This window comes from Scyliorhinus canicula, chromosome 18 (genome assembly GCF_902713615.1).
Source record: "Scyliorhinus canicula chromosome 18, sScyCan1.1, whole genome shotgun sequence".
Classification (NCBI taxonomy): domain Eukaryota; kingdom Metazoa; phylum Chordata; class Chondrichthyes; order Carcharhiniformes; family Scyliorhinidae; genus Scyliorhinus; species Scyliorhinus canicula.
This window is the reverse complement of record NC_052163.1, coordinates 50,736,948-50,764,217: the sequence shown is the minus strand read 5'-3', so window position 1 is coordinate 50,764,217 and position 27,270 is coordinate 50,736,948. Positions and strand designations below refer to the sequence as shown.

Below are 27,270 nucleotides of genomic sequence, written 5' to 3'. Positions count from 1 at the left end.
AGCTGGCACACTCAGAAATTAGGTGCCAACCTGGTAAAGTGACAACACAGCACTACATCCATACTATACAGTGGAAACAGCATGCTTGCAGTCAGAGCTAAGCAAATCCCATGACCAACCAATCAGGTCTAAGTTCTGAGGTCCTGTTATATCCAGTCACAGATGGTGATGGGCAATTAAACAACCAACAGGAAGAGGAGGAGTCTTCAAGAACATTCACATCCAGAAGTGCCAAGTGGATGGTCCAGTTCAGCTTTTCCTGAGGCCTCCAGAGTCACAGAAGACAGTCTTCAGCCATTTCAATTTACTTCCCGTTATTTCATGAAACGGCTGACTGAACTGAACACAGAAAATCCTAACTGGCAGCTGTACTGATGACAGATGCTCTCGAACTGGCTGCACCGCTTGCCAAGCTATCCCCAGTACGGCTACAACATTGGCACCTGTCCGACAAAGTGAAAAGTAGGCCGGGTATGTTCTGTCATCTAAAATACGAACCAATCAGCCTACTCTAGATCGGCAGTGAAGTGGAGAAAGAGGGTCGATAACCGTGCTATCAAGCAGCATTTACTCACCAATAACCTGCCACTGAATCACAGTGTGGGTTCTGCCAGGACAACCTGGTTCCAAATATCATTTCAGCCTTGGTCCGAACATTAAAAAGAAAGCTGAATTTCAGAGGTGAGGTGAAAGTAACTGCGCTTGACGTCAAGGCAGCTTTTAGCCAAGTGTGGTCACCTGAGTAAAACTGAAATCAGAGGAAATCAGTATTAAACTCCTCACAGACTTCTGTAGGAAACAGGGAGATAACCTTTATTCAAGTTTGAGATTTATTCTAGAGTAAAACATTCGTGGAGCGATTTTACCGCTGCGTTGTGCTTGAATGAGAGCGCGACGCGGCTGTTAGATTGCGGGAGAGGCTTAACAAAATGGGGACCATGCTGGGCGCTGATCGGTTTGTGATCTAACCGCTCCACTCTTGTTGATGAAATCAGGATTCCGCTGAAACCAATTAAAGCCAAACTCCATACAATTAACCACCCCCTATCAAATGGCCTCCCATGATCTAACCACTTCCCCAGCAAGTGGTCACGTGGGCACTGATGAGTACTGCTTTTTAAAAACGTAAAGCTGGCGAATGGCTGCTGTGGGATCTGAGGAGGTGACTAGCCATCTTCTCTCCCGGGCAATGAGCTTGGGAGAACTGTGCTTGCGGAGAGAGAGCCCCTTAAGGGGCCGGCCTCGGTTGGGGGGGTGGGGTTGCGATGGGCTGCCATGGGCTGGAGGGGCATGGGTGTCTTGACATCTGCGGGTCCTCTATGCCACCCCCTAGATTGTCTGTACCCATAACAGGGGCCACCACAGCTCTGCCTGCAGCGCCGGCCCTAGGGTTGCTGGCGCCCCGGGCAAGCTGAACTTCAGCGCCCTTCGGGGGGCCGGGGGGCGGGGCCGGGGGCAGGGCCGGGGCCGGGGGGCGGGGCCGAGGGGGGGGGGGGCTGGGCCGAGGGGGGGGCGGGGGGGCCGGGGGGCGGCCGGAGGGGGGGGGGCCGCCCTTGGGGAGGGCAGCCACCGCGCGGGGAGGGCGGCCACCGCGCATGTGCTGGTTGGCACCGGCCCAATTGCGCATGCGCGGGACCCGAGTCTCTGGCGCCCCCGAGCACATGGCGCCCCGGGCGACTGCCCGAGTTGCCGGTACCTTGGGCCGGCCCTGTCTGCCTGTCTGTCCCACCGAACACCAATAACTCCCACTGACCGTGGATGCCTCTGTCCGTACGGCTGAAGGCTATTGCTAATAGGAAATTGGCAATCATATTTAAGTGAGCACGTCACACCTCCAAGTGGATTCCCCTGGGTAGGTGTGCCATTTCGCATGTGGAAGTTATTGCCTAACATCCCAATCAGAGAAGACTGTGTCAGCAGCATCGACAGAGGCTCAACGCAGTGGCCCATGTGTAGGGCCCCACCCACACACTGGACCCGGCCGCCCATAGGCCACAAAGAGACACGTAAGGGGAGGCCGGCGACAGCGCAAGTTGTGCAGGTGTCATTGGCCTTTCTGACAGATGATGGACAGTGTGTGCTGCAGGAGGCTCCACCTTAACAAGGGGAAAGTGTGGCACCTGTGCCATGTCTTCGTGGACTTGACACCACATGGAGGAGGAGGATAACTGCTCCTGGTGGCTGTCAATTCTGGAATTATTATACATGCCAGTAAAGTAAGGGTTAATAAAATGTACACAGAGAGCCCTGAGAGGGAGCTAGTCTCAGATGTATATAAGGGATGATGCAGAGCCTTATGGGGCAGAAGATTGAACTAGATTGTCGGAGCAGGAGCTGGCTAGAAGGACTGAAGATAGTGACAGAACAAAAGAGTAGTTTATTATGTTAGTGAGTTAGATGTAGATGAGTATAGTGAGCATAGTTTATGTGTGACCAATCAACTGTTTGTTTCCTAACGATAAGTGTCAAATCCAGTTAGCAGTGTTTAATGAAATAGTTTTAACGGTTTACAAGACTCGTTGTTTTCTGATCAACACTACACATCAAAGCCATCCGGATACAGCAAGTAAGAGAACAATACATCAAGGTCACTGCAGCCCTGAACGTGTACACCTCAGGATCATTCCAGGACTCAAGTGGGGTATTGCGTGGCACCTCAGAAGCTACAGCCCACAAGTGCTTCTATATAAAGACTATATAAAGTTTGGCATGGATCAGGCTCAACAAGATGCCTGGGCAGCAGGATTCTCCGCCATCAATGGGATGCGGTAATAGATGGCACGCATGCCACTTTGTGTATACCGGGCCTTTGGGGAGTGCCCTTCATCAACAGGAAGGTGTTCCACTCTCCGATCGTCCAACCCATGTGACCATCACATGAAGATCATGCACGTGTGTTCATGCATCCCAAGGAGTGTGCTACATCCTGGAGCAGTCAGACTTTCACGGCCTCTTTGCGGATCACCCCAGGATGGCTGGTTGGCTCTAGGAAGATAAGGGAGGACCTGGCTAATGCTGCCAGTACGATTGCCAGTTACCAATGCAGAGACTGATGCAACGACATACGGCCACCTGGGCTGTCATTGAGTGGTGCACCGGACTCCTCAAAGTACGGTTCCGATGCCTTGACCACTCTGGTGGTGCTCTGCAGCTCACCAGCCAGAGGATCTCTTGCTTCGTGGTGGTCTCCTGTGCTCTCCACAACCTGGCACAGCAGTGAGGCGATGTTCTCCAGCTGGAGGGGGAGGAACATGCGGCCACCTCCGAGGATGAGGGAGATTGGGTGGCCAGTGTTGCCACTCTGTAGAGTGGCTCCGGTTTGGCACCCATCGCCCTGTCCTCCCAATCAGTGCCACGCGATTGAGTCCCGGCTGCTCTTACATTACCTGGATCTGCTATTCCTCGTTGCTCCCTAATATCTGCAGCATGGTGTCAATGCCCTTGGCAATGCCCCTCAGTGTCCTTGATGGCACGGCTGGACGCTATGTGATGTTTGCTCTATGAGATTGGTTTCAGTGCTGCTCCCCCTTGTTGGCAGGGAGCTGGCTGGCACTGTCCTGGCGAATTAGCCGGCGGGACCATCATTTGCGGCGTGAAGCCCGTGGGGCCTCGTTAAGTGGACCCATTAACATTTGATTCCAGTGACGGTCTCGCCGGGTCGAGTGTCAGGAAGCTGACGACAGTTCCTTCTCGCTCCCACACTTGGAAACTTTTCCATTAAGTTGCGGCCTACAGGTCATAGCTCCTCACTCTACTCCCACACCAATGTTAGTAAGTGTCTCTTTATACACATTGAACAAATAAATAAATCGACAACCCCTTTATTAGGGTGCTGTAATTTTCCATATTGTCTATAATAGAAACACAACCGAATTAACATTTTGGAAAGTGACCATGCACACCAGCCTCAAGTGTGCTGGTGGATACCACATGCTCCCTTTCCAGGAACACCAAAGTACAGAAGAAAGGCAGGAAGTCAGGATTAATTACCCCTTTAACCACGTACTGCCCGGACTTGCTTATGTTATTGAATTTAAATTTCAGCATCTACCAGAATGGGATTTGAACCCATGCTCCTCTCATTTGCCTGAGTCACTGGATCAGAATGCATTGGACGGAATTCAACCGAAAAATTCCTATTTCTGTCATTTTGGGCAAGTTTGGCGGGGTGTTTCACATTGGCTTTTGGGTGTGATCCACACTGGTATTCATCCAAACTTATCAGTGAGTAATGGCATTTGGGACAAATGTATAATATTGAATTCAATCTCAGAGATAGAATTTATTTGCACTGAAGCCTTGAATCCTTCACTGTCTCGCACAGTATTCAATCACCATTTAAGTTTAGCGTGAGTTGAGAAATCTATATTTGGAAATATCCTAAGACGTTCTAACATAAACCCACTCCCAAACAGTAGCAGTAGACAGCTCAGCTTCACCGCCTCTAAAGAAGAGTCATATGGACTTGAAACATCGGGCACGATTTAAAGGCCTTGCCAGCAGGTAAGGACGCTAAGCGTGGTCTTGGCGGAAAGAAATTCCCTGAGGCAAAAAAAACCAACAATGTGCCGTTAAATAGCGGAATGTTTCTCGGCACTGCAGCCGCCGAGAAACACCATGCTAAATGCGCCCAAAACCGGACATAGATTTTTTTCCCCAGTAAACCGCACCCATTAACTTCTTTTGCTAACTCCACAGGTGCTGCCAGACCTGCTGAGCTTTTCCAACATTTTCTGCTTCTGTTTCAGATTCCAGCATCCACAGTATTTTGCTTTCATTCGCTTAATAATTGTTTATTATTCAAACACATGGGGCGAAATTCTCCGACCCTCCGCAGGGTTGGAGAATCGCCCGGGGCCGGCGAAAATCCCGCCCCCGCCATGGCAGAAATTCTCCGCCACCCGGGAATAAGCGGGGGCGGGAATCACGCCCCGCCAATCGGCGTGCCCTCTGCGCCGATCGGCGAGCCCCCTGTGGCAATTCTCTGGCCCGCGATGGTTCGAAGTCCCGCCGCTGAGAGGTCAATCCCGCCGCCGTGGTTTGAACCACCTCTGGTGGTGGTGGGAATGGCGGCGCGAGCAGGCCCCCGGGGTCCTGGGGGGTGCGCGGGGCGATCGGACCCCGGGGGTGCCCCCACGGTGGCCAGTCCCGCGATCGGGGCCCACCAATCGGCGGGCAGGCCTGTGCCGTGGGGGCACTCTTTTTCTTCCGCCGCCGCCACGGCCTCCACCATGGCGGAGACGGAAGAGAATCCCCCAGCGCACATGCGCCGGTGGTGACGTCAGCAATAGCTGACGCACCGGCGCATGCGCGAACCGGCGAAGGCCTTTCGGCCAGCTCCGGCGCCGGGCGGCGGGCGTCAAAAGCCGTTGCCGCCGGTTTTTATGCCAGTCGGCGTGGTGCCAACCACTCCAGCGCGGGCCTAGCCCCTCAATGTGAGGGCTTGGCCCCTAAAGGTACGGAGAACTCCGCACCTTTGGGGAGGCCCGACGCCGGAGTGGTTGGCGCCACTCCACTACGCCGGGACCCCCCGCCCTGCCAGGTAGGGGAGAATCCCGCCCATGATGACAACACCAACAACATAATGCCTCAAATACCAGCGCTGCGCAGCCAAAAGTAACTGACCCTGCCGTACTGTGCTTGAGAGCTAATTATATATGTCTGAATGGAGGCTGTTGGTCCCTTTGGACTGACCTCTTTATATTCCGTTTCCTCATTTAACTATCTGCCACTTAAACATTTATTGAACACCAAAACCCTGATTTTATTCTTCATTATTGTGAGTGTTATAAATCCCAATGCATTCCTGCCAGGCTATTGGGAGGGAAAATAAACTTGCATTTATATAGCACCTTTCACATCTTCGGACTCGTAGAATTTCCAGTGCAGAAGGAAGCCATTCAGCCCATCGGGTCTGTACTGGCCCTTGGAAAGAGCACCGTACTTAACCCCACACCTCCATCCTATCCCCGTAACCCAGCAACCCCACCTAACCTTTTGGACACGAAGTGGCAATTTAGCATGGTCAATCCACCTAACCTACATCTTTGCTCTCGGGAGGAAACCGGAGCACCCAGAGGAAACCCACGCAGACATGGAGAGAATGTGCAGACTCCGCACAGACAGCCACCCGAGGCCGGAATTGAACCCGGGTCCCTGGAGCCATAAGGCATCAGTGCGAACCACTGTGCCACCGTGCCGCAAAGTATCACATAATACTTCAGAGTCAATAAAGGACATTTGAAATGTAGAGCATGATTCACATGAAAAAAAGAGGAAGGGCGCGATTCAACGTACTTAAAACCATGTCGGCTTTCGGACGTGTTTGATGGGGTAATTCTCAGCAGGTGCAGCGTTGAGAATCACCTCACTATTTGCTGGGTATTTCTGGCCTCGGGTAGTTTCTCTTCACCGAGGTTGTACTTAGGGAGTGTTCCTGCTGGTGAGCTGATCTCTGCAGCAGGAATGGAGGTTTGCAGGCTGGAGCATCATTTTGATCAGCAACCCCGATCTTTCCCCCCATTTTCAGTCCACCATCCACAATTTATGGAACCCCCCCCCCCCCCCCATCACCTCCCAACTTTCCTGGGGCCCTGGGGAAAATCCACTCACCCCCCTCAATGGATAGCACTTCCCCCCCTCCCCCACGACCCCTGGCATTGCCAACCTGGCAGCCAGGCACCCTGGCATTGCCAATCTAGTATCCTGGAGATGCCCCTGGTGCCACCCAGGCACCCTGGTACTGTCATCCTAAGTGCTCGGCTGGCAGTGCCAAGATGGCAGGGTGTTTGCCAGGGTACCAGCCTGCCCGTCTCCGAACACCTGGGTGTTTCCAATAGCCTATGAGAGCCCCAAGGTGCCATTTGCCTGGTTTACGTTTGTGTGGACCAGTACTAAACGGTGCCCTGGCATGGTCTCGCAGGCATGTCCGTAGTCCCAGGGTTGGTTTAACACAGGGCTAAATCGCTGGCTTTTAAAGCAGACCAAGGCAGGCCAGCAGCACAGTTCATTTCCCATACCAGCCTCCCCGAATAGGCACCGGAATATGGCAACGAGGGGCTTTTCACAGTAACTTCATTTGAAGCCTACTTGTGACAATAAGCGATTTTCATTTCATTTTTCATTTCATTTCAGTTCAGGTGCCGGGTGAATCTGGGAACCGGGTATTTAAATGAGCCATTCGGCTCATTAAATATGCAGATCTGGATCTCGCCCAGTGATGGTGAAATCCAGATCCTGTTGGGCAGAGTGAATCGGGTGACTCATGAATCGGCCCGGCGTGGAGCTCGGTTTTGGGCTCTCGTGCGATTCACCTGTTGCGCCCAGATCTGTGCCCGCCACAACAGGGCCACTGACTCGTGACTTAAGTCTCATTTTGGGCAGGTTTCACAGGACGATTCCTGCTGTGTGTTTGTGCGCGAACCAGATCGTTAGTCACCGGCGCTTTTTTTGGTGCTTGTGGAGATTCTCACTGAATCATCAAACACTAAGGGCAGGATTTACCAGCTGTTCACCCCGGCGGGATAATCCGGCGGCACAGGTTTCTCGGCAACAAGGGGTATAGTCAAAGGAAAATCCCGTTGACAAAGGCGGGACCGATAGATGAACGGCCACAGGTTCCCGGTGATGTGGTATGGCCACAACGGGAAATCCCATTGGCAGGTGGCGGACCAGAAAATCCCACCCACCACCTTTGATTGTGCATTTTTTCTTCAGTGTGACACTCGAGTGCCAACACATATAGATTGGAATTCTCCAGACATTCCCTAGCAGCAGGATTCTCTGCTCTTACCGGCAGCGCACCCCTGCCTACGGGTTTCCTGGCGGTGCTTCAATAGGCATTTCCACTGACAGCAGCGGGAGTAGATAATCTCGCCATGAGCGAATGTCGTGCCGCCTCCCACCGGCGGGAAACATGGGGCCGGGGGGCAGGGGGGGGGTCTGGAAAATCTTGCCCATAATGTGCTCAAATCTCTGGAATGGGGCTTGAACTCACAATCTTCTGACTCTAAAGCGAGAGTGTTAGCAAACAAACACTGGTTGACATGGTTTCGGGTAATTCTACAGATTAAGGACACAGGCAACTGAAGATATTGCCTCAGCATTGGCAGGGCGGAAAAGCAAGTAATCTGATTCTGAGTAAGAGAGAATTTGGGAACAAAGTTTGTCTGTGAATGATTTCAAGGAAGGATTTAAAAATGAGGATGTAGATTCAAATAGGTGGGATAGTGAGCTGGGGTAGATCAGCAATGACAGCAATAATGGAAGTGGAAACATGTAATTAAGTCTTGGGAAGTTGGAGTTTATAATGAATCCTAGATTGGAGATCAATGAATTTAGATGTGCCTGCGTTAGAGTTGGTGGTCAAGAGTTGGAATGTTTGGCCTTTGTTTTGTTGCTCAGCAACCTGAGAGAGGAAGCAGTTTGAATGAGATTACCATAACTCCAGGGTTTCCATTATTCTGTTCATGCCTCAATTTCAGGTTTCTAGATTTTGATAGGCAAATATCACTGCATCTGCTAAAAGCAACCCTCCACGCGCCCCCTCTCCTCCCCCCCCCTACACCACTACCACTATCTCCCACGCCACCCCCCAACAATGTGTCTTGATTGTTTTTATACCACTTGCTATTTTCATCCAATGGTTTTAAAATTTCAAAGAGGATTTCAATACATCATCTCCTCCAAGAGTACAATCATTGCCAGCAAAGAGATTTCAGATTCATAGTAGCCCCCTGATGCAAGCACCATCTTATTTAGTGTACTTTTCTTTAATAATAATGCAATACCAGATTGGTACTGATTGGTATTTTCACTTTCACATTCCCCCAACCCTTCACTTTTAGCTCACTGAGCTAAATCGCTGGCTTTTAAAGCAGACCAAGCAGGCCAGCAGCACGGTTCGATTCCCGTACCAGCCTCCCCGGACAGGCGCCGGAATGTGGCGACTAGGGGCTTTTCACAGTAACTTCATTGAAGCCTACTCGTGACAATAAGCGATTTTCATTTAATTTCAATTGCTTAAAAAGGATGCAGATACAAAACAAAATCTCGCAGTTGTGTCTGAGGTACCTTTCAAACTTTAAAATTATTTGTTTTACAATTCCCAACTCCTTTGTCACATTCGTAACAAGTTAACCGCACCGTAACAGTTAATCAATAGGTTTAGTAAAAGGTGGAATAGATCTAACACCCCTGCATTAGACTAAAACCACATGCTAGTCAAATGGCAGCATGGTAGCATTGTGGATAGCACAATCACTTCACAGCTCCAGGGTCCCAGGTTCAATTCCGGCTTGGGTCACTGTCTGTGCGGAGTCTGCACATCCTCCCCGTGTGTGCGTGGGTTTCCTCCGGGTGCTCCGGTTTCCTCCCACAGTCCAAAGATGTGAAAGTTAGGTGGATTGGACACGATAAATTGCCCTTAGTGTCCAAAATTGCCCTTAGTGTTGGGTGGGGTTACTGGGTTATGGGAATAGGGTGGAGGTGTTAACCTTGGGTAGGGTGCTCTTTCCAGGAGCCGGTACAGACTCGATGGGCCGAATGGCCTCCTTCTGCACTGTAAATTCTGTAAATGCTATGCCTCAAGGACTTGAGATCAGTAGAGCTCGCCAGCAAGGCTGTTTATGTTTTAGAAGAACACAGTTTTCTACTTAAATTACAAACAAGCTTCTGTGTGAAGGTTTAATAATAAAACCTAAGAAGGCAAGCTCGGAATTTTAAACAATGTTCTGTAAACTAACTAACAGTGCAAGCAGTCTGTATCTGTGACTTGGGAGAGAGAGTGGTTTGAGAATGTTTTGTACATTATAATAATTACTGCACTTCAAAAATATTGGTTGTAAAGCACTTTGGAAGGTCCTGAGTTTGGGAAAGATGTGCTATAAATGCCAGCACAATCTTCTTTATTTCAAGGTTGATAAGTTTTGATGACCATACTTAAAAGGCGACAAACTTGCAGGGGAAGTAGTAGAGAAATGGTTCACTAGGCTAATTCCAGGCCTGAGAAACTGTCTTATAATCCTGACGCATTGGAGTTTAGAAGAATGAGAGGTGATCTTATTGAAATATACACAGAACATAGAACATACAGTGCAGAAGGAGGCCATTCGGCCCATCGAGTCTGCACTAACCCACTGAAGCCCTCACTTCCACCCTATCCCCGTAACCCAATAATGCCTCCTATCCTTTTTGGTCACTAAGGGCAATTTATAATGGCCAATCCACCTACCCTGCACGTCTTTGGACTGTGGGTGGAAGCCAGAGCACCTGGAGGAAATCCACACAGACACGGGGAGAACATGCAGACTCCGCACAGACAGTGAGCCAGCGGGGAATCGAACCTGGGACCCTGGCACTGTGAGGCCACAGTGCTATCCACTTGTGCCACCGTGCTGCACCAAGGGCGGGATTCTCCGCCAGCGTGATTCTCCGTTTTGCGGCACCCGGAGGTTTCGCGACGGCGTGGAGCTGCCCCACAGCGGGAAACCCCATTGACCAGCCGGTGTAGCGGAGAATCCCGCCGGCGGGTCGGGGCAGAAATTTGGCGTGGCAGGGCGGAGAATCCCGCCCATAAGCTTCGACAGGGTAGATGCTGAGGGGATGTTTCCCCTCGTGTGGGAATCTAGAACTCGGGGGCACAGTTTAAAGAGAAGGGGTCTTCAATTTAAGACAGAGATTTAAGGCAGAAATTCTTCCCTTTTCCATGGATCACTAGTGTTTGAAATTCTCTTCCACAGGGAGCAACAGAGGCTGGGTCATTGAGTATATTCAGGGCTGAGTTAGGTATATTTTTGATTGACAAAAGAGTCAGGCATTGTGGGGACAGGTGGGTAAGTGGAGTTAAAGCCACAATCAAATTAGCCAAGATCTCATTGAATGACAGAACAGGTTTGAGGTGCTGAACGACCTACACCTGTTTCTATTTTCTTACTTGAGCTATTTTATGACCCTATTGTTGCCCCAGATGTGCATTACTCTATTGTTGATTGGGTTTACAAACATTAGTTTAAAAAAAGAACACTTGACAATGGTAACACTACCACTAACTTGGATTAACTATCAACAGAGGTGAGATTAAGTAGTTTAGGAAACACAAAAATATATTTCTTTTGCAAAAGAAAATGCTTCAAACAAATCCTCGTTCTATTTCTAAATCTCCTTTGAAGCAGAATCTCCTTTTTGATTCAGGCAGAAATAACACATTTCCCACACATAAATTAACACTCGGGTTTGATGACTCTCGCCTTTTGTTTGATTACAAAGGTTAACAATTCAATCTGAGGTGAGTTCTGCGTTAAATAGGCAGCTCATACTTTACATTTTCAAATGACTCATGCTTACATACCCTTGAGCAGTTATAACCATGGGATCCCTGCGTATCAGCCTCCTTTTCCTTAATTACTAGGACTCTGTGTTGTTGTTAAACATCCTAGAAATGGTACCACTGAGAGAAAAGCTGTTGTCTCATTTCAGCCAGCAGCTTCTGTTGCACCAGTCAATTGCAAATGCCAACAATTTACAGCAAAGTACGTTAATCTCCAGTTTATGATACCCCTGAAATTGGGTTAGGAGCATACTATGGCAGATGGATTCAAATAAAGCCGCACACACGTATTATATCAGTGCAAATGACCTTTATAGCAGGGAGAATCTTACAGCAGTCATTCTGGGGTAGCAAACGGACCGATCACTGAACCCCTTGCTCTGTTTTGAAGAGATATTGCAAACGCAGCACAGCATTTCCAACATAGTTTGAACCAAGGGTCTGAGTTGACATTCAATAAGATGACAGCCTTGTTGCCCCCCCGACTCAGCTTTTTTCCCGAATTCAATCTGCAGGTTAATTGCCCAAAGACAACTCACTTGCAATATCCTACTGCGACTTTATGCTGAACTTTGGGCCTGTTAGTTACAGAAATAAGTTTAAAAATGGACAATAAAGAAGGCATGCAATTAATTTCCCGTTTATAATTTGGAAGCATTCCAGTGACGGGTTCGACAAAGTAAGAACTTTCACAGTGTAAAGCAGGCAGAGCATGAGGCCTCTATTGGCATAGCTGTTGATTTGGGGTAGGTTTGCTGGAGCAGCTGGTCTTTTCCAAACCATCATTTTTGCATGTCGCTGTGTAAGACGCCACAATGCGCAATGAACTTGCAGTAGACCAGATTCCCAAAGATCATTTAGTGATGCTGAGCTTATGCTCTGGAACTTCACAGAGGAGTGAGGTGAAAAATTGGTCTTGAATTAAATTATCTATCCACAATCTGCGCTCCCATGAATTCAACACTTGACCACTGAAAAGTGTTTTCTGCAGTTTATTAATTTAAAAACTTGCAACAGAAAACTTGATTAGTGACACAGTTGGTAACTGCACCATCCATTACCATTATATATAGCTTATGATGGAAATGATGTGAAAGTGTCTGCAGGAACCCTTACCACAGCATCTCTTCTATATCTCTATGACTTTTGGCTGCATCTACAGTAACAATGCAAGACATGCTTGGTAACTTCTACAGAATGTGCTGTTGCAGCACCTGAGTACCTGCCGCAACATAATTTATTACCTTCCAGTTCAGGCCTTAATATATGCTGTTATAGCCCAAAACTTGCATCACCTTCATACAGAGATTGTTGGCCAGACATCACCGACAAATTTATCACAACAAAGGATGCAAACAAATTCACCGTATAACTTGAGTGCAAAGCAAGGGATAATATAAGTCAGTTAAAGTATGGGGTTCAGAAAACACAACTCTCTTGTGAATTTGTGATATTATCCATAAAATGATCTGCAACCTCCATCCTTGGGATCAGTTAGCATTACTTGCTACACGTATGTATCACCAATGTTTTTCTTTGCATGGATTTATTTTATAGGTTTCCTGTGCTTTGCATTTAGATTTACAATTCTAAAGTGTTCGCAGAATAATTTGGATTCTGGTGAATCCTTCACCTCTCTGATCTGCAGCTGTCCAAAAGTATGTTCACCACATTGGTTAATGACACCAGCCTTACTGGAAACATGGACTCTCATTGCTATTTGCCAGCATCCTGGCCAGGATCTCATGTTCTTTTTCTTGTGTCTTTCACCTCCGATTCCGCACCCTCCGCTCCCCCCCCCCGACAATCAGAGTTAACGTTCTGAGTCCGTATTGTCTTCTTCAGAGCTCTGAAGAGGTGGCACGGACTCAAAATGTTCACCCCGCTTCTCTCCATGGATGCTGCCTGACCTGCTCAGTTTTTCCAACATTTTCTGTTTTTACTATGCCCCCTAGTAATTGATTCTGCCACCCTGGGAAATATCTTCTGACTATTCACTCTCTACATTTCCCTCATAATCTTGTAGACTTCTATGAGGTCGCCTCCATCATTCCAATGAGAACATACCAAGTTTATCCAACTTCCCCTCTTTTGTGAGGGCCACGAAGAATCCAGCACGAGTTTTCAGGATACAAAGAAATAATATTTATTTACAATAACACATATATACAACGGCAACTTCCCTTGCTGCTCACTCCTTTCTCTATCTGCTGGTTCCAAACTGGCCAGCTCTATTTATGCAGGGAGTCTGCTAATGATTTCTCCGCCCCCCCTCATTGGGGAAGCTCATACTCCCATAGGATTGTGGGATTGTCATTAGTCCCCAGCCAATGGTAAGCAGGCAGGTTACAACATCCCATCCTCATCACCAGTTTTGTGAGGACCACGAAGAATCCAGCATGAATTTTCAGGATACAAAGAAATAACATTTATTTACAATAACACATATATACAACAGCAGCAGCAACTTCCCTTGCTGTTCACTCCTCTCTCTCTCTCTCTGCTGGTTCCAAACTGGCCAGCTCTATTTATGCAGTGAGTCTGCTAATGATTTCTCCGCCTCCCTCATTGGGGAAGCTCATACTCCCATAGGATTAGAATAGAATAGAATAGAACAGTACAGCACAGAACAGGCCCTTCGGCCCTCGATGTTGTGCCGAGCAATGATCACCCTACTTAAACCCACGTAACCCGTATACCCGTAACCCAACAATCCCCCCATTAACCTTACACTACGGGCAATTTAGCATGGCCAATCCACCTAACCCGCACATCTTTGGACTGTGGGATTGTTATTTGTCCCCAGCCAATGGGAAGCAGGCAGGTTATAACAACCTCATAGTGAATGGTCTCCATACCAGGCCACATCCTGGTAAATTTTTTCTGTACCCTCTCCAAAGCCTCCACATCCTTCTGTGAGGCCTAACTAATGTTCTATAAATCTGCAACATGATTTGCCAATTTTTTAACTCAATGCCCTGGACGATGAAGGCAAATATTTAACCCTGATGAGTGCAAAGTGATTCATTTTGGTAGGAAAAATTTGAATACGGATTACAGGGTCAACGGCAGGGTTCTGAGGAATGTGGAGGAACAGAGAGAACTTGGGGTTCATGTCCACATATCTCTGAAGTTTGCCGCTCAAGTGGATAGAGCCATGAAGATGGCCAATAGTGTGTTAGCGTTTATTAACAGGGGGCTTGAGTTTAAGAAACGTGTTGTTATGCTGCAACTTTACGTGCCCCTGGTGAGACCACATTTGGAGTATTGTGTGCAGTTCTGGTCACCTCACTATAGGAAGGATGTGGAAGCATTGGAAAGGGTGCAAAGGAGATTTACCAGGATGCTGCCTGGTTTTCAGGATAGGTCTTATGAGGAAAGGTTGAGGGAGTTAGGGCTTTTCTCTTTGGAGCGAAGGAAGATGAGAGGCGACTTAATAGAGGTTTATAAGATGATGAGGGGGATAGATAGAGTGGACGTTCAGAAACTATTTCCTCGGGTGGATGAAGCTGTTACAAGGGGGCATAACTATAAGGTTCAGGGTGGGAGATATAGGAGGGAGGTCCGCAGTAGGTTCTTTACTCAGAGAGTGGTTAGGGTGTGGAATGGACTGCCTGCTGTGATAGTGGAGTGGGATACTTTAGGAACTTTCAAGCGGTTATTGGATAGCTTGATCTTGGTTTCGGACAAGGCTTGGCACAACATCGAGGGCCGAAGGGCCAGTTCTGCGCTGTACTGTTCTATGTTCTTTTTCAGATTTCCAGCATCCGCAGTATTTTGCTTATATAAGTGTCCTGTTTATTTCCTTTGTTCCCATTTAATTTATTTTTATTACTTTGTCCAGGGACACATAATCGTGATGTGCCTTTAAGCAGAAGACTCAAAGTTGAAACAGCCTTCTTGACAGGACACTGTGGGCGGGATTCTGTGATCCTGAGGCTGTGTCGACGCTGTTGGGAACGCAGCCGCATTTCTCAACGGCGTCGACACAACCTCAGGTTCAGCAATTTTGGTCCCGACAGGGAGCCAGCATGGCACTGGAGTGATTCACGTCGCTCCAGCTGCTGATCCCGCTGTCAACGCATGCGCAGTGGCACTGGCGCCAACACGCACATGCGCAGTGGCTTCTTTCAACGCACCGACCCTAACGCAACTTGGCTCAGGACTACAGGGACCGGCACGGAAAAAAGGAGGCCGCCAGCCAGAGAGGCCGGCCCACCGATCGGTGGACCTTGATCGTGGGCCAGGCCACATCAGAGGCCCCCCCCCCGCCCCGGGGTCGGACTCCCTCCCGCCCTACAGTACACCCCTTGCCCCCACCCCCGGCCCTTCCACGCCGAGTTCCCAACGGCTGAGAGCAGGTGTGGGATAGTGCTGGCGGGACTTGGCGTTTATACAACAGCCGTTCAGCCTATCCCAGGCCAAGGATCGGTGTGGGGGGGGGGCCACGTAGAGCGGCCCCTGACCATCGCCACTCCAACCATGCCGGCGTCAACGGCACCGATTCTCCACTTTGCGGAGAATCGCATGCCGGCGTCGGGGCAGCGTGGCGCGTTTCGCGCCGGTCGCAAGGATTCTCCGGCCCGGTCCCGGGCTGAGAGAATCCCGCCCTGTGTTCCTAGGTTTTGTATTTTGGAGAGGAGGATCCAGACTCCTTGACTGGGGTTCTCCAAAATTCCGGCTAAGTGTTGATGCCAGCGTAAACACTGGAGTGTTTCATGCCGGCGTCAACAGGCCTCTTGCCCCAGCGAATCAGTGGCCCACAGGGGGCCAGCACAGCTCCATGCAGCTCTGGCACCGATACGTGTCCCTGCAATGCCGGCACGGGTCTGTGCATGCACGCGGTGGCCGTTTCTGCACCGGCGCATGCGCATGGTGCCCGTTTCCGTGCCGATGACGCGATCATGGGCCTGGCCATTGTAAAGGCACCCCCCCGGAGTCTGATTCCCCCACCCCCCCTGCACCACCAGGACGGTCACAGTGGCTGCGGGTCTGAGCTCCCGTCGGGTGGTACCATATGTGAACCACGCTGCTGGAACTTGGTGGGAACTCGGTGGGTCGAGCATGGAGAATCGCCACGGGGGCCTCTTTCAATGGGTCCCCGCCGGCATTGCGTTGACCACGTGCAGCTGACGCCCATTCTCTTGTCTTGGTGTCGGAGCGTCGTGGCGGGGATTTTCGGTGTCAATGCCGATTCTCCGGCCCGGCGCGGGCTCGGAGAATCCCGGCCCTTGGCACTGAATGGATTTAGGAACCAGGTTGTGGACAGTGTTGGTTTTATTGCTTAACTGGCAACCGATGGGATGGCCAGGGACAGTGCTCTGCCTGGAAACAGTCAGTGATTGGTTCCTGTCTGATGCTTTCTGAGAGGGCTGAACAGAAGTGTTTAAACCTTGGAAGTGAAATAAACTCTCTCTCTCTTTGCTGCAGTGAAAGAATTGCTTGACTATTCTGGAAGCAGTGATTGCCTGGCACATCCGTTGCTGTGAACCTGAAATTATGCTGAGTCTGCAGAGAAAGTAGACAACCTTGCCAGAGAAAACCATCTCAAGCCTAGAAGGAAGAGGTATCAAAACGAAAGCCTGAACTTCAGAAAGACATTGACTGGAAGTCAACCGAGTGTATCAAAATCTTTATACTTTTATTTATATTTTCTTTCCCTTTCCACCATCTTTTCCCCTCTTTATTGTTTGTCTGTGTATGTGTGTGTAGAGAGTGCAGTGAGATAGGAAGGAGGGGTTGAGAAAGAGGTAGTAGATAGTCAGTTACATTTTCTATCTGTCTAATTATAATACTGTACATTGTAAAAGATTACTTGTGTTTCAAAGTTACAAACCTGGTGACTAGTTTATTGAGCTCAACCACGGATCTGGTGTATTTTATATAAAATCTAATTTCACCTGCATTGTGATTCCAGGTCAAGTGGGGCTGGAATTGACCATGCAATGGTCCAGGATGTCGTGACAACTTCATTATTTACAAGGAGCCCTGAATCCTGAGAATTTCATATTATTGGAGATCTTCCAAAATATTGAACTGGATTCTTTGGTCTTCCAGCTCTGTGTTTCTCAGTGGTGTGTGTCGTTCGATGGCAGTGGGATTCACTACCCCTCTGCTGATCAATGGGATTGCCCACTGAAGCCACCCCATGCTGCTGGGAAACCTGCGGGCGGGGGTACGCTGCCAGTGGGAATAGGGAATACACTAATCCACCAGCTTCTGTTTTGGGCAGGTAATATTTGTTGTTGTGACACAAGCAGAGCAGATTGAAGGAAAGGATCCGCAAGGAACAGGCAACATTTATCTTTCTCATTGGCACATGCTTTGTCATGTGATGTCCAGAAAACGCTTGCTCAAATTCTGCACCCGATGAAACAGATAACTGGCCATCAATTTCTGTTGAGAAAGTTCCCGGGTTTATGAATATTTGGCTGATTTCCGAGAACTCACTAATAGATTAGCTTAGTTGAGGTCTGTAATCACAGATGAAAGTGAATTGTTTGCTTTGACTGATAGATGTCTTTATGAGGATATAATAAGTTGTTCTCCCTTTCATGTCTGTATGTATATTTATGAGATGTGTGGCTGGATTCTCCCAAAATGAGACGATGGCCCCACGCTGGCGTAAAAACGGTGGAGTTTTACTCAAAAAATTCCTGCAAATAAGTTCAATGAATTCATAGCCGCAGCGGGCTAGCAGGGACCCGGCATGAATCTCTCAGCTTTTGCTGCAGATACGGGCCCCTGCACGTCCGGGTCAGAGGCCGCGCATGCGCACGGTGGCGGCCTCCAGCGGCCACGCTGTGCTCCATGACGGACTCAGTCCGTGGAGCCACACCGAATAAAGACAACCCCCGATCGCCCGTGCGCCCGACCCTCAAACCATGCCTATTAGCCCCCCCCCCCTAGTCTGTGATCCTCCCGCCCCCGACCAGGGCGGCCGCAGACTGAATCCGAAGCCACCACACGAGCATCCCGACCGGCATTAGGGGGTTAGTTCCACGCCTTTGGGAACTCGGCCGGTCGGGAGCAGAGGGTTGATGAGCAGGCCTCTGGCAATGGACTCCCGCCCACACGGCGTATTCCACAGTGACGCAGATTTTCAGCGCGCGGAAAATGGCTGAACCGGCACCGGGCCCGATTACGGCGTCAAAACTGGATTCTCTGCTCCGGCGCTGGCCGTGATTACAGCATCGGGCTGTGGAGAATCCAGCCCGTGAAGTAAGGCAAAGCTTCTGTTATTCACAATGGATTTGTCTGATTCACATACTTATAAGGTTGCTCCTTTTTCACAGGAGTTATTTTTATTGTTTAAGTGCATTTCAAGACTTACAATTGTTACACAACTAGGTTGTTCCTGCATGCATTGTTTGCAAGAGGGCATGGAGGATGCAGTGGGGGGGGGGGGGGTATGGAAGGGGCATGGGGACATGAAAGGGACATGGAGGGGACATGGACATGGATTCTGTGATTCTGTGAATATCAGTGCAGGGGCAATTGGTTCAAAATGAGAGCTGCAGCTGTCAAGTGGAAAGCTGTCATATTGAAACAATGTAGCCGTTTTCTTTCTTGGCAGATTAGTAATAATCGATAGATGGTCAAAAAACAGGAAGTAAAGGTTTGAATGCACGTTTAATGGCCGCTGTCCAATTCACACGATGAGTATGAGGGCAAACAAAAGCATCAGCTTGAAGCTGTTTTAAAGTTGTGTAACAGCAGTTGATTGGCACTCAGGGTCCACTGTGTGGAAACTTGGAATGTAACCAAGGAACTAGAAGAGGCTGCATCCTTAATGCTCTAAGATAGTACGATGGATAAGTCACTCAAGCCTGAGCGATTGGACATGGACCCACAGGCAGCTGACACCACTGCGATCTTTCAGCATTGGCTAGGCTGTTTCGAGGCCTACCTCAGCTCTTCCACTGATGCCGTCTCAGGGGAGCACAAGCTTCGGATCCTCAATGTCCGGGTTAGCCACCGAATATTTATCCTCATCAGAGACACGGCCACGTATGACGAGGTGATGACACTCCTCAAAGGGCAGTACGTGAGGGCGGTAAACAAGGTGTACGCCCGGCACCTCCTCACCATGAAGCGTCAGCGCCCAGGAGAATCTTTAGCCGAGTTCCTGCGTGGCCTGCGAGTACTCGCCCGGAATTGTAGCTGCCAGGTATTAACGGCAGTTCAACATACTGAGCTCCTGATCCAGGACGCCAATGTGGCCGGTGTCAGGTCTGACTACATCCGTCAGCACCTGTTCAAAGGGGGTACCCTCGACCTAAACGACACGGTGCGGCTCACGAACTCTCTGGAAGTGGCCTTCCAGAATATGGACGCCTTCGCGCCCGACCATGCGGCAACCTCGTGGGCGTCCTGGGCGCGGCCATCACCCGATCCGGGGGTGTCACAAGCCTGTGCCGCGCGGCAGCCCGCCAACACCAGGGGACCGTCCTGCTATTTCTCCGGCCAGGGTCAGCACTCTAGACAACGCTGCCCAGCTCAGAACACGACCTGCAGCGAGTGCGGTAACATAGAACATAGAACAGTACAGCACAGAACAGGCCCTTCGGCCCTCAATGTTGTGCCGAGCCATGATCACCCTACTCAAACCCACATATCCACCCTATACCCGTAACCCAACAACCCCCCCTTAACCTTACTTTTATTAGGACACTACGGGCAATTTAGCATGGCCAATCCACCTAACCTGCACATCTTTGGACTGTGGGAGGAAACCGGAGCACCCGGAGGAAACCCACGCAAACAGGGGGAGGACGTGCAGACTCCACACAGACAGTGACCCAGCCGGGAATCGAACCTGGGACCCTGGAGCTGTGAAGCATTTATGCTAACCACCATGCTACCCTGCTGCCCCTAAGAAGGTAAGAAGGGCCACTTTGCAAAAGTCTGCCAGGCCCGGCCTAAAACGTCCAAATCCCGCCGCGTGGTATCTTGCCTGTCGGGACCGCCCCTTCTAACGCGCATCCTCCTCATGCAACCCGTGGAGTCCGCCATCTTGTTCGCCATCTCCGATGCAACCCACCACGTGCGACTCGTGGGGGCCGCCATCTTCTACGCCACCTGCAACCACCGACCGGATCAGCCACTTTCCGTAGCTCACCTCCGTCACCCTCGACCAGTCCCGGCACCGTCAACTCAAGAACTCCATGATGGCCGTCCGGTTCAACGAGCACGAGACGACCTGCTTATTCGACTCCGGGAGCATGGACAGCTTCTTCCATCTCGATAAAGTAAGGCGCTGCTCCCTCCAAATTTTTCCTGCATCCCAGACAATCTCCCTGGCTTTCGGATCACACTCTTTTGAGGTCCGGGTGTACTGTGTCGCAGCTCTTGCGATACGTGGTGTGGAGTGCGGTAACTTTAAACTCTACATCCTCCCCTTTTATTAGGCCTAGACTTCCAATGCCATCTCCGAAGCCTGACCTTAACGTTCGGTGGACCCCTGCCCCCTCTCACCCTCTGTAGCCTCGCGACCCTTAAGAACGCCCCACCCCCGCTCTTCGCTAACCTCACCCCGGATTGTAAGACCATCGCCACCAGGAGCAGACGATACAGTGCTCGGGACAAGGCCTTTATCAGGTCAGAGGTCCAGCGACTCCTACGGGAAGGGATCATAGAGGCCAGTACCATCCCCTGGAGAGCCCAAGTGGTGGTCGTCAAGACTGGGGAGAAGCTCCGGATGGTCGTCGACTACAGTCAGACCATCAACTGGTACACGCAGCTCAATGCGTGCCCCCTTCATATCTGACATGATCAACCAGATTACACAGTACCGAATCTTCTCCACGGTAGACTTGAAGTCCGCGTACCACCAGCTCCCTATCCGCCCGGAGGACCACCAATACACTGCCTTCGAGGCAGATGGGCACCTCTAGCACTTCCTCACGGCCCCCTGCAGCATCACCAATGGGGTCTCGGTCTTCCAACGGGAGAGGGACCAAATGGTTGACCAGTACGGGCTGCGGGTCATGCTCCCGTATCTGGATAATGTTGCCATCTGCAGCCATGACCAGCAGGATCATGACGCTAACCACCAGCGTTTCCTTCACATCGCCAAGCTCCTTAATCTTACGTATAATAAGGAGAAGTGCGTTTTCCACACAACCCGCCTAGCCATCCTCGGCTACGTTGTGGAAAACGGAGTCCTGGGGCCCGATCCCGACCACATGCGCCCCTCCTGCAACTTCCCCTTCCCCACTGCCCCAAGGCCCTGAAGAGATGCCTAGGATTCTTCTTGTACTATGCCCAGTGGGTCCCCAACTATGCGGACAAGGGCCGCCCACTCAACAAATCCACCCTTTTTCCCCTGTCGGCTGATGTTCGCCTAGCCTTCAACCGCATCAAGGCAGGCATTGCCAAGGCCATGATGCACGCTGTGGACGAGTCCATCCATTCCAGGTGGAGAGCGATGCGTCTGACCTTGCCCTACCCTCAATCAAGCAGGCAGACCTGTGGCCTTCTTTTCCCGCACCCTCCAGAGCTCCGAAATCCAACACTCCTCCATCGAGAAAGAAGCCCAAGCCATTGAGGAAGCTGTGCGACATTGGAGGCATTACCTGGCCGGCAGGCGGTTCACTCTCCTCACTAACCAATAGTCGGTTGCCTTCATGTTCAATAATACACTGCGGGTCAAGATCAAGAATGACAAGATTCTGAGGTGGAGGATCGAACTCTCCACCTACAGTTACAACAACTTTACCATCTCTGTCGACACTTCCGGAAGAAGAAGAAGAGGATGACACGCTCCCGGAGTCGCAGGTCTCGACACCAGTGCCCACACCACAGCCGGGACTGAAGGGATCACAGCGGACGGTTAAAGCTCCTGATAGACTTCATCTATAAGTCTGCTTTACCCCGCTGGGCTTTTTTTTTAACAGGGGGTGAATGTGGTGAACCACTGTTATTGTAGTTCCACTGTTACTTACAGCACTGTATATATTCTCTGTTACTGGTTGTTCCATTGTTACTCACTGTGTTATATATTGTTGTTCTTCCGTGGCTCCGCCCCACTGGGTGTTGTATATAGTTGACTGATCTGTAGCCCTGTCTCCAGTATGAGTTCAGCAGCAGACAGGCTACATCTTAGAGTATTAAAACCATGACTTTGTTTTCTACAACTTGCCTCGTGTGTAATTGATGGTGCATCAACTGCACATCTGCTTGAAAAGGGTTCATTGGGCAGGACATGTGACAAACTAGGAAATCAGCAGACCCATATAACATCTGGTCAGCTCTGTGACTTAGATTAGGTTAGAATAATTTTTTTAAAAACATGCAGATGGAGGTATTTCAACTTTATTTTGTCGGGAGGGAAGAAGACAACAAAGGAAAGGTGATGGATTTAACTCTGAGGAGTGTTGCCAGGGTAGGTGCGAAGCGAGCATTTCCCATCTTGGGGGAATTTCTAGGTTGCATGTTTCCAAAATAAGGGCTCTCCCATTTCAGGCGGAGGTGAGGAGGAATTTCTTCTCACAGAGGATTGTGGATGAATAAATTCAAGGTTGAGTTGAGGGTTATCGGGGGGAGGGAGAGCTGGGAAAGTGGAGTAAAAGCCACAATCAGATCAGCCATGTGATAGAATGGTGGAGCAGGCTTGAGGGGCTGAATGTCCTCCTCCTGCTCCTTCTAATGTTCTTACTTGCTGAACCGATAAGAGTTTGGAATTGTGTAGTGACACTCTGGGCGGGACTCTCCGTCCACTCATGGCAATGGGATTCTCCCGTCACGGTGCAGTGAATGGGAGATTTGGCTGAGCGCCAGATTGTCGCTCCTCGCTGGCAGCGGCAGCAGGACAGACTAGCAAGGGAGGATTGTGGCCCCCAACTCCAAAATAATGTTCTCTTGTTTCTGTAAGTATTTACAATAAAGACCACATAAAAGACGTGACAGCACAAAAGAGCCTCAATGGATTCTCTTGTAATTCGAACATTGAAAAATATACAATGGGCGGGATTTTCTGCCCGTCCATACTGGCGGTATCTTACAGTCCCACCGATGGCACCCCTCCCCACGTGCCCGCAGGTTTCACTGTGCCCGCTAACAATGGCGGGACCAGGAGACTCTGCCGCCTGCCATTAGCGAACTGCCTTCCGCCGCTGCAGAACACGCCGGGGAGAGGGGAAGGAAAATATGGCCCATTGTATATTTTGGTTCCAGCACAAGTGTTAAAGTTGTGCTGTGATCATCCCCATGGTAACAACAAACGATCATCATACTGCTTACTTGTGACTCATTATTACGGTCAGCTTCAGTTTACGGATGTTGTAGGGTAGCCACTTTTAAATGATGATTTAAATAAGCAGTTATATGATTTTTGTGATGGGTATTTATGAATATGGGATGATGGCGAGCAGAGAATAAGGGGGAATTTCACTAGGCACTAGTATTATCGGGGGTATAGATGATGTCAGTGGAGCAGCTTAATGGTTCTTGTGTTCCTTACAGGTCTAGGCGGATCACTGGAGCAGTTTGTTGGCTCCAGGTTGCTCAGTGGGAGTGGCTGTCTGTGTGAGAGAACTCAGTGGGGCAGCTTTGCAGCTAAGTGTTTCTTTTTGGGAACAGGTGTGATGCCTTTGGCTGCAGCTCAGAGAGATCAGTAAATCTGTGCGGCAGATTGAAGACTGAGTCCTTCCTATCATGAGTGGATGTACTGCTAGCACCCACCGATGAGCAAGATCAGCAGATCTGTCTGCCAGCTTGATGCCTAAATGTTTCTAGTAAATTTAAAATGGTGATGCCAGAACTGAGAGGTTGTATCTGTAAGGAAAGATTGAAAAGGCTGGTCTCCTTTCTCGAGGAAGGAAAAGGCTTGGAGTGCTTTCATGGTGATCTTAGAGACTATGATAGGTTTGAGAGAGGAAACATAGGGCATCATTTACTAGCCTCGTCTCACCCAACATGGTGTCGTGACGAGGTCGTTAAATCTCGCGAGTGGCTTCTTGCAGTTTTGCGATGCTCAAAATGCCTTGCGAGATTTCAAGGAGTCTCGCAAGAAGTTGCGACCTGGATCTCGTCCTCACTGGGCGTGATCCAGATCGGAATGGCTCATTTAAACATATGTTCTCAGGATTCTCCAGGCACCCAGGATTTAACAGCCATCCCTGAGAAACCTCGCCAGGGCGCCATTTAGTACTGATTTCCACAAATGTGGACCAGTTTTAATGGCACCTGGAGAGGGTCTCTCAGGCCATTAGACACACCCGGGTGTTCGGGGACAGGGCAGGACAGTACCCGGCAATCCATCTGGTAACTGGGTACCTTGGTACTGCCAACCGGGCAACCTGACAGTACCACCCGGTCACCGTGGCAGTGAGGGTGCCTGTGTGGCACTGCTAAGGTGCTTGGGTAGCACTCCAGGGGCACTGCCAGTGTGCCAGGCTCACAGTGCAATGGTGCCCGGATACCAGGTTGACATTGCCAGGGGTTAGGCCCGGAGGGTTCTTATCAGGTAGAGGGGGGTGAGAGGGGCTTAACGGGGGCCTCTGCAAGGTTGGGGAGGAGTGGGAGGTAAAAATGGGGGGGGGGGGGGAGAGGCCTGAAAGCAGGGGTTTGGAGGATTGGGCAGCCTTCCAAAATGGGGCCCTGATGTGTGAGGAAACTTCAGGAAATCCACCTGAGTGCGGCCTTGGCAGAGAGAAACACCCCAAGGTCAAAATAAACGCCAATGAATAGCTGAGAAACACCCCGTTAAACATGCCCAAAACCTGACATAGAAATGTTTTGGTGAATCACCGCCAGTATTTCATTGGAGAGATTTCAGAGAAGGTTCACTAGGATGACTCCTGGTTTGGAGGGACTGCCTTATGAGCAAAGGTTAAACAGGTTGGGAAGTTACTCTTAGTGCCAGGAACCAGTACCCCACAGGTTGGGCCGCCATCATTAAAGGATGCCCTGACCAGACCTGCAGCCGACAGGCCCCAGCGCACATAACAGAGGTCTCCATAGCAGTTCCTCCCCACCCCCCCACCCGAAATTCATTGCCAGCACCTCTCCCCACCCTGGATATTATTTGCCAGCACGTCCCACCGCGCACATTCCCCCCAAATCTTTCACCAACAAAACACCCCTCCTCAATGTCCACTTTCCACAGACCCCCCCCCCCCCCCCCCCCCCCCCCCCAACTTAAGTTAACCCCTTGCAGTACCCCTTTGCATGGCGATGGAAAGCACAGTGCCAAACTAGGCTGGCATGTCCCTCTAACCCCCCCCCCCCCCCACAGGGGCTATAACTACCTTTGTGCCCCTAGCGGGATCCCCTCGACTGTCTCATGTCAGGCCCAACTTGTTGGAGACCTCACTTGACACCATGCCGGCAAGGTTTGAAGATTTTGTGAGGGGGGGTCATTTGACGGAGAGGCCTGATAGTAATATTTAAATAAATGGATAGTCTTGAAATGAGGTTCATGCGCTTTGTGGGTGCGAATCTCTTGATGCTGCAGGTGAGGGACAGTGAAAACCGGGAAACGCGATCTTTCCTGCGAGAAATGCTTTTTCTGATTCTCGCGGGATTTTCTGCCATCGCCGCCGATCCCTCAGGTAGCAAGGAGGGTGCCTCAAGATTCCGTCCTCAGGGTTCTTAAAGGTCTTGACAGGGTATATGTTGAGAGGGTGTTTTCCCTCACGGGAGAATCGGGGACCAGAGGCAAAGTCTCAGAATAAAGGGGTGCCAATTTAAGGCCGAGGTGAGGAGGAATTTCTTCTCTCAGTAGGTTGTGAGTCTTTGGAACGCCTTGCACGAGAGAGCAGTATGGCAGAGCCCTTGTGCATTTTTAAAGCTGAGATAGTAGATTTTGGATCAGTAAGGGAATCAAGGGTACAGGAAAAGAGCAGGAAAGTGGAAAGGAGAGGAATGGCAGATCAGCCATGATCCTATTGAATGGTGGAGTAGCCTCGAGGGGCCGAATGGCATACTACTGTTTCTATTTCTAATGGTCAAAGGCCCAGGTGAATGCTCTGGGGCAATGGGTTGAAATCTCACCATGGAGCTGGCGGAATTTATTTATTTATTTATTTATTTTTAAAATAAATTTAGAATACCCAATTCATTTTTCCAATTAAGGGGCAATTTAGTGCGGCCAATCCACCTACTCTGCACATCTTTGGGTTGTGGGGGCGAAACCCACGCAAACACGGGGAGAATGTGCAAACTCCACACAGACAGTGACCCAGAGCCGGGATTCGAACCTGGGACCTCGGCGCCATGAGGCAACAGGGCTAACCCACTGCGCCACCGTGCTGCCCCCAGCTGGCGGAATTTAAATGTAACTATTAAATCAGGAATCAAAAGCTAGTCTCACTACTGGTGACCAAGAAACTATTGTTGTGAAAACCCATCTGGTGCAGTAATGTCCTTTCAGGAAGAAAATATGCCATCCTTACCTGATCTGGCCTACATGTGACTCCAAGCCCACAGCAATGTAGTTGATTCTTAACTGCCCCATAAAATGGCCCAAGTCATTCAGTTCAAGGGCAATTATGAATAGCAACAAACTTGCCAGCGATGCCCACATCCTATGAAAGATCTTTTAAAAATGTTTTTCATACAATGATATTTAAAAAATAACATAGTCAAGTTGTCAGATGTAAGGGTCCTTCCTGACGATTCCCTTATTTACCCTCTGCTTATTATTTTGCCTTTATCATTTTAATCCATGGATGCTTAATGCACATGTAACTTTAAGTCAAGCAGCAGAAAGATTGAGGAATTCAAAAGTTGCAACATAATATGTGGTGCAAGTCTTCGGGCGACAGAACTCAAACTTTGTGGCACCCGAGACATGGCATGGGGCTCTGTTCAATTGGATGTGTGGTGGCCAATGAATTGACCAAAAGGCCTCATTCTTCCTGGTAAGATGGTGATCCTGCCTGAGTAGGATGATTTCCAGTGACTCAACGGAAGCAGAAACAGGTCCCTGGACACTCAGG

General features: G+C 49.9%; 2 protein-coding genes across 10 annotated transcripts in view; one reads left to right on the top strand and one right to left on the bottom strand.

The window, feature by feature from the left end:
* Nucleotides 1–27,270, bottom strand: part of LOC119953745 (protein shisa-6-like) — a 687,534-nt gene that overhangs the window by 304,080 nt on the left and 356,184 nt on the right. The window lies entirely within an intron of this gene.
* On the top strand, nucleotides 18,776–20,894 carry LOC119953747. The gene is made up of 2 exons (XM_038778332.1): nucleotides 18,776–19,851; nucleotides 20,209–20,894. Exons 1-2 carry the CDS (start codon nucleotides 19,137–19,139, stop codon nucleotides 20,574–20,576), a joined length of 1,083 nt encoding a protein of 360 aa, XP_038634260.1. The 5' UTR covers nucleotides 18,776–19,136; the 3' UTR covers nucleotides 20,577–20,894.

What these genes read in the sequence shown, in the direction of transcription:
- LOC119953747 (XM_038778332.1), top strand. Translation starts at nt 19,137, where the DNA reads ATGGATAAGTCACTCAAGCCTGAGCGATTGGACATGGACCCACAGGCA. An exon ending in CACGACCTGCAGCGAGTGCG is followed by an intron (nt 19,852 to 20,208) that starts GTAACATAGAAC and finishes GCCCCTAAGAAG; the next exon opens with GTAAGAAGGGCCACTTTGCA.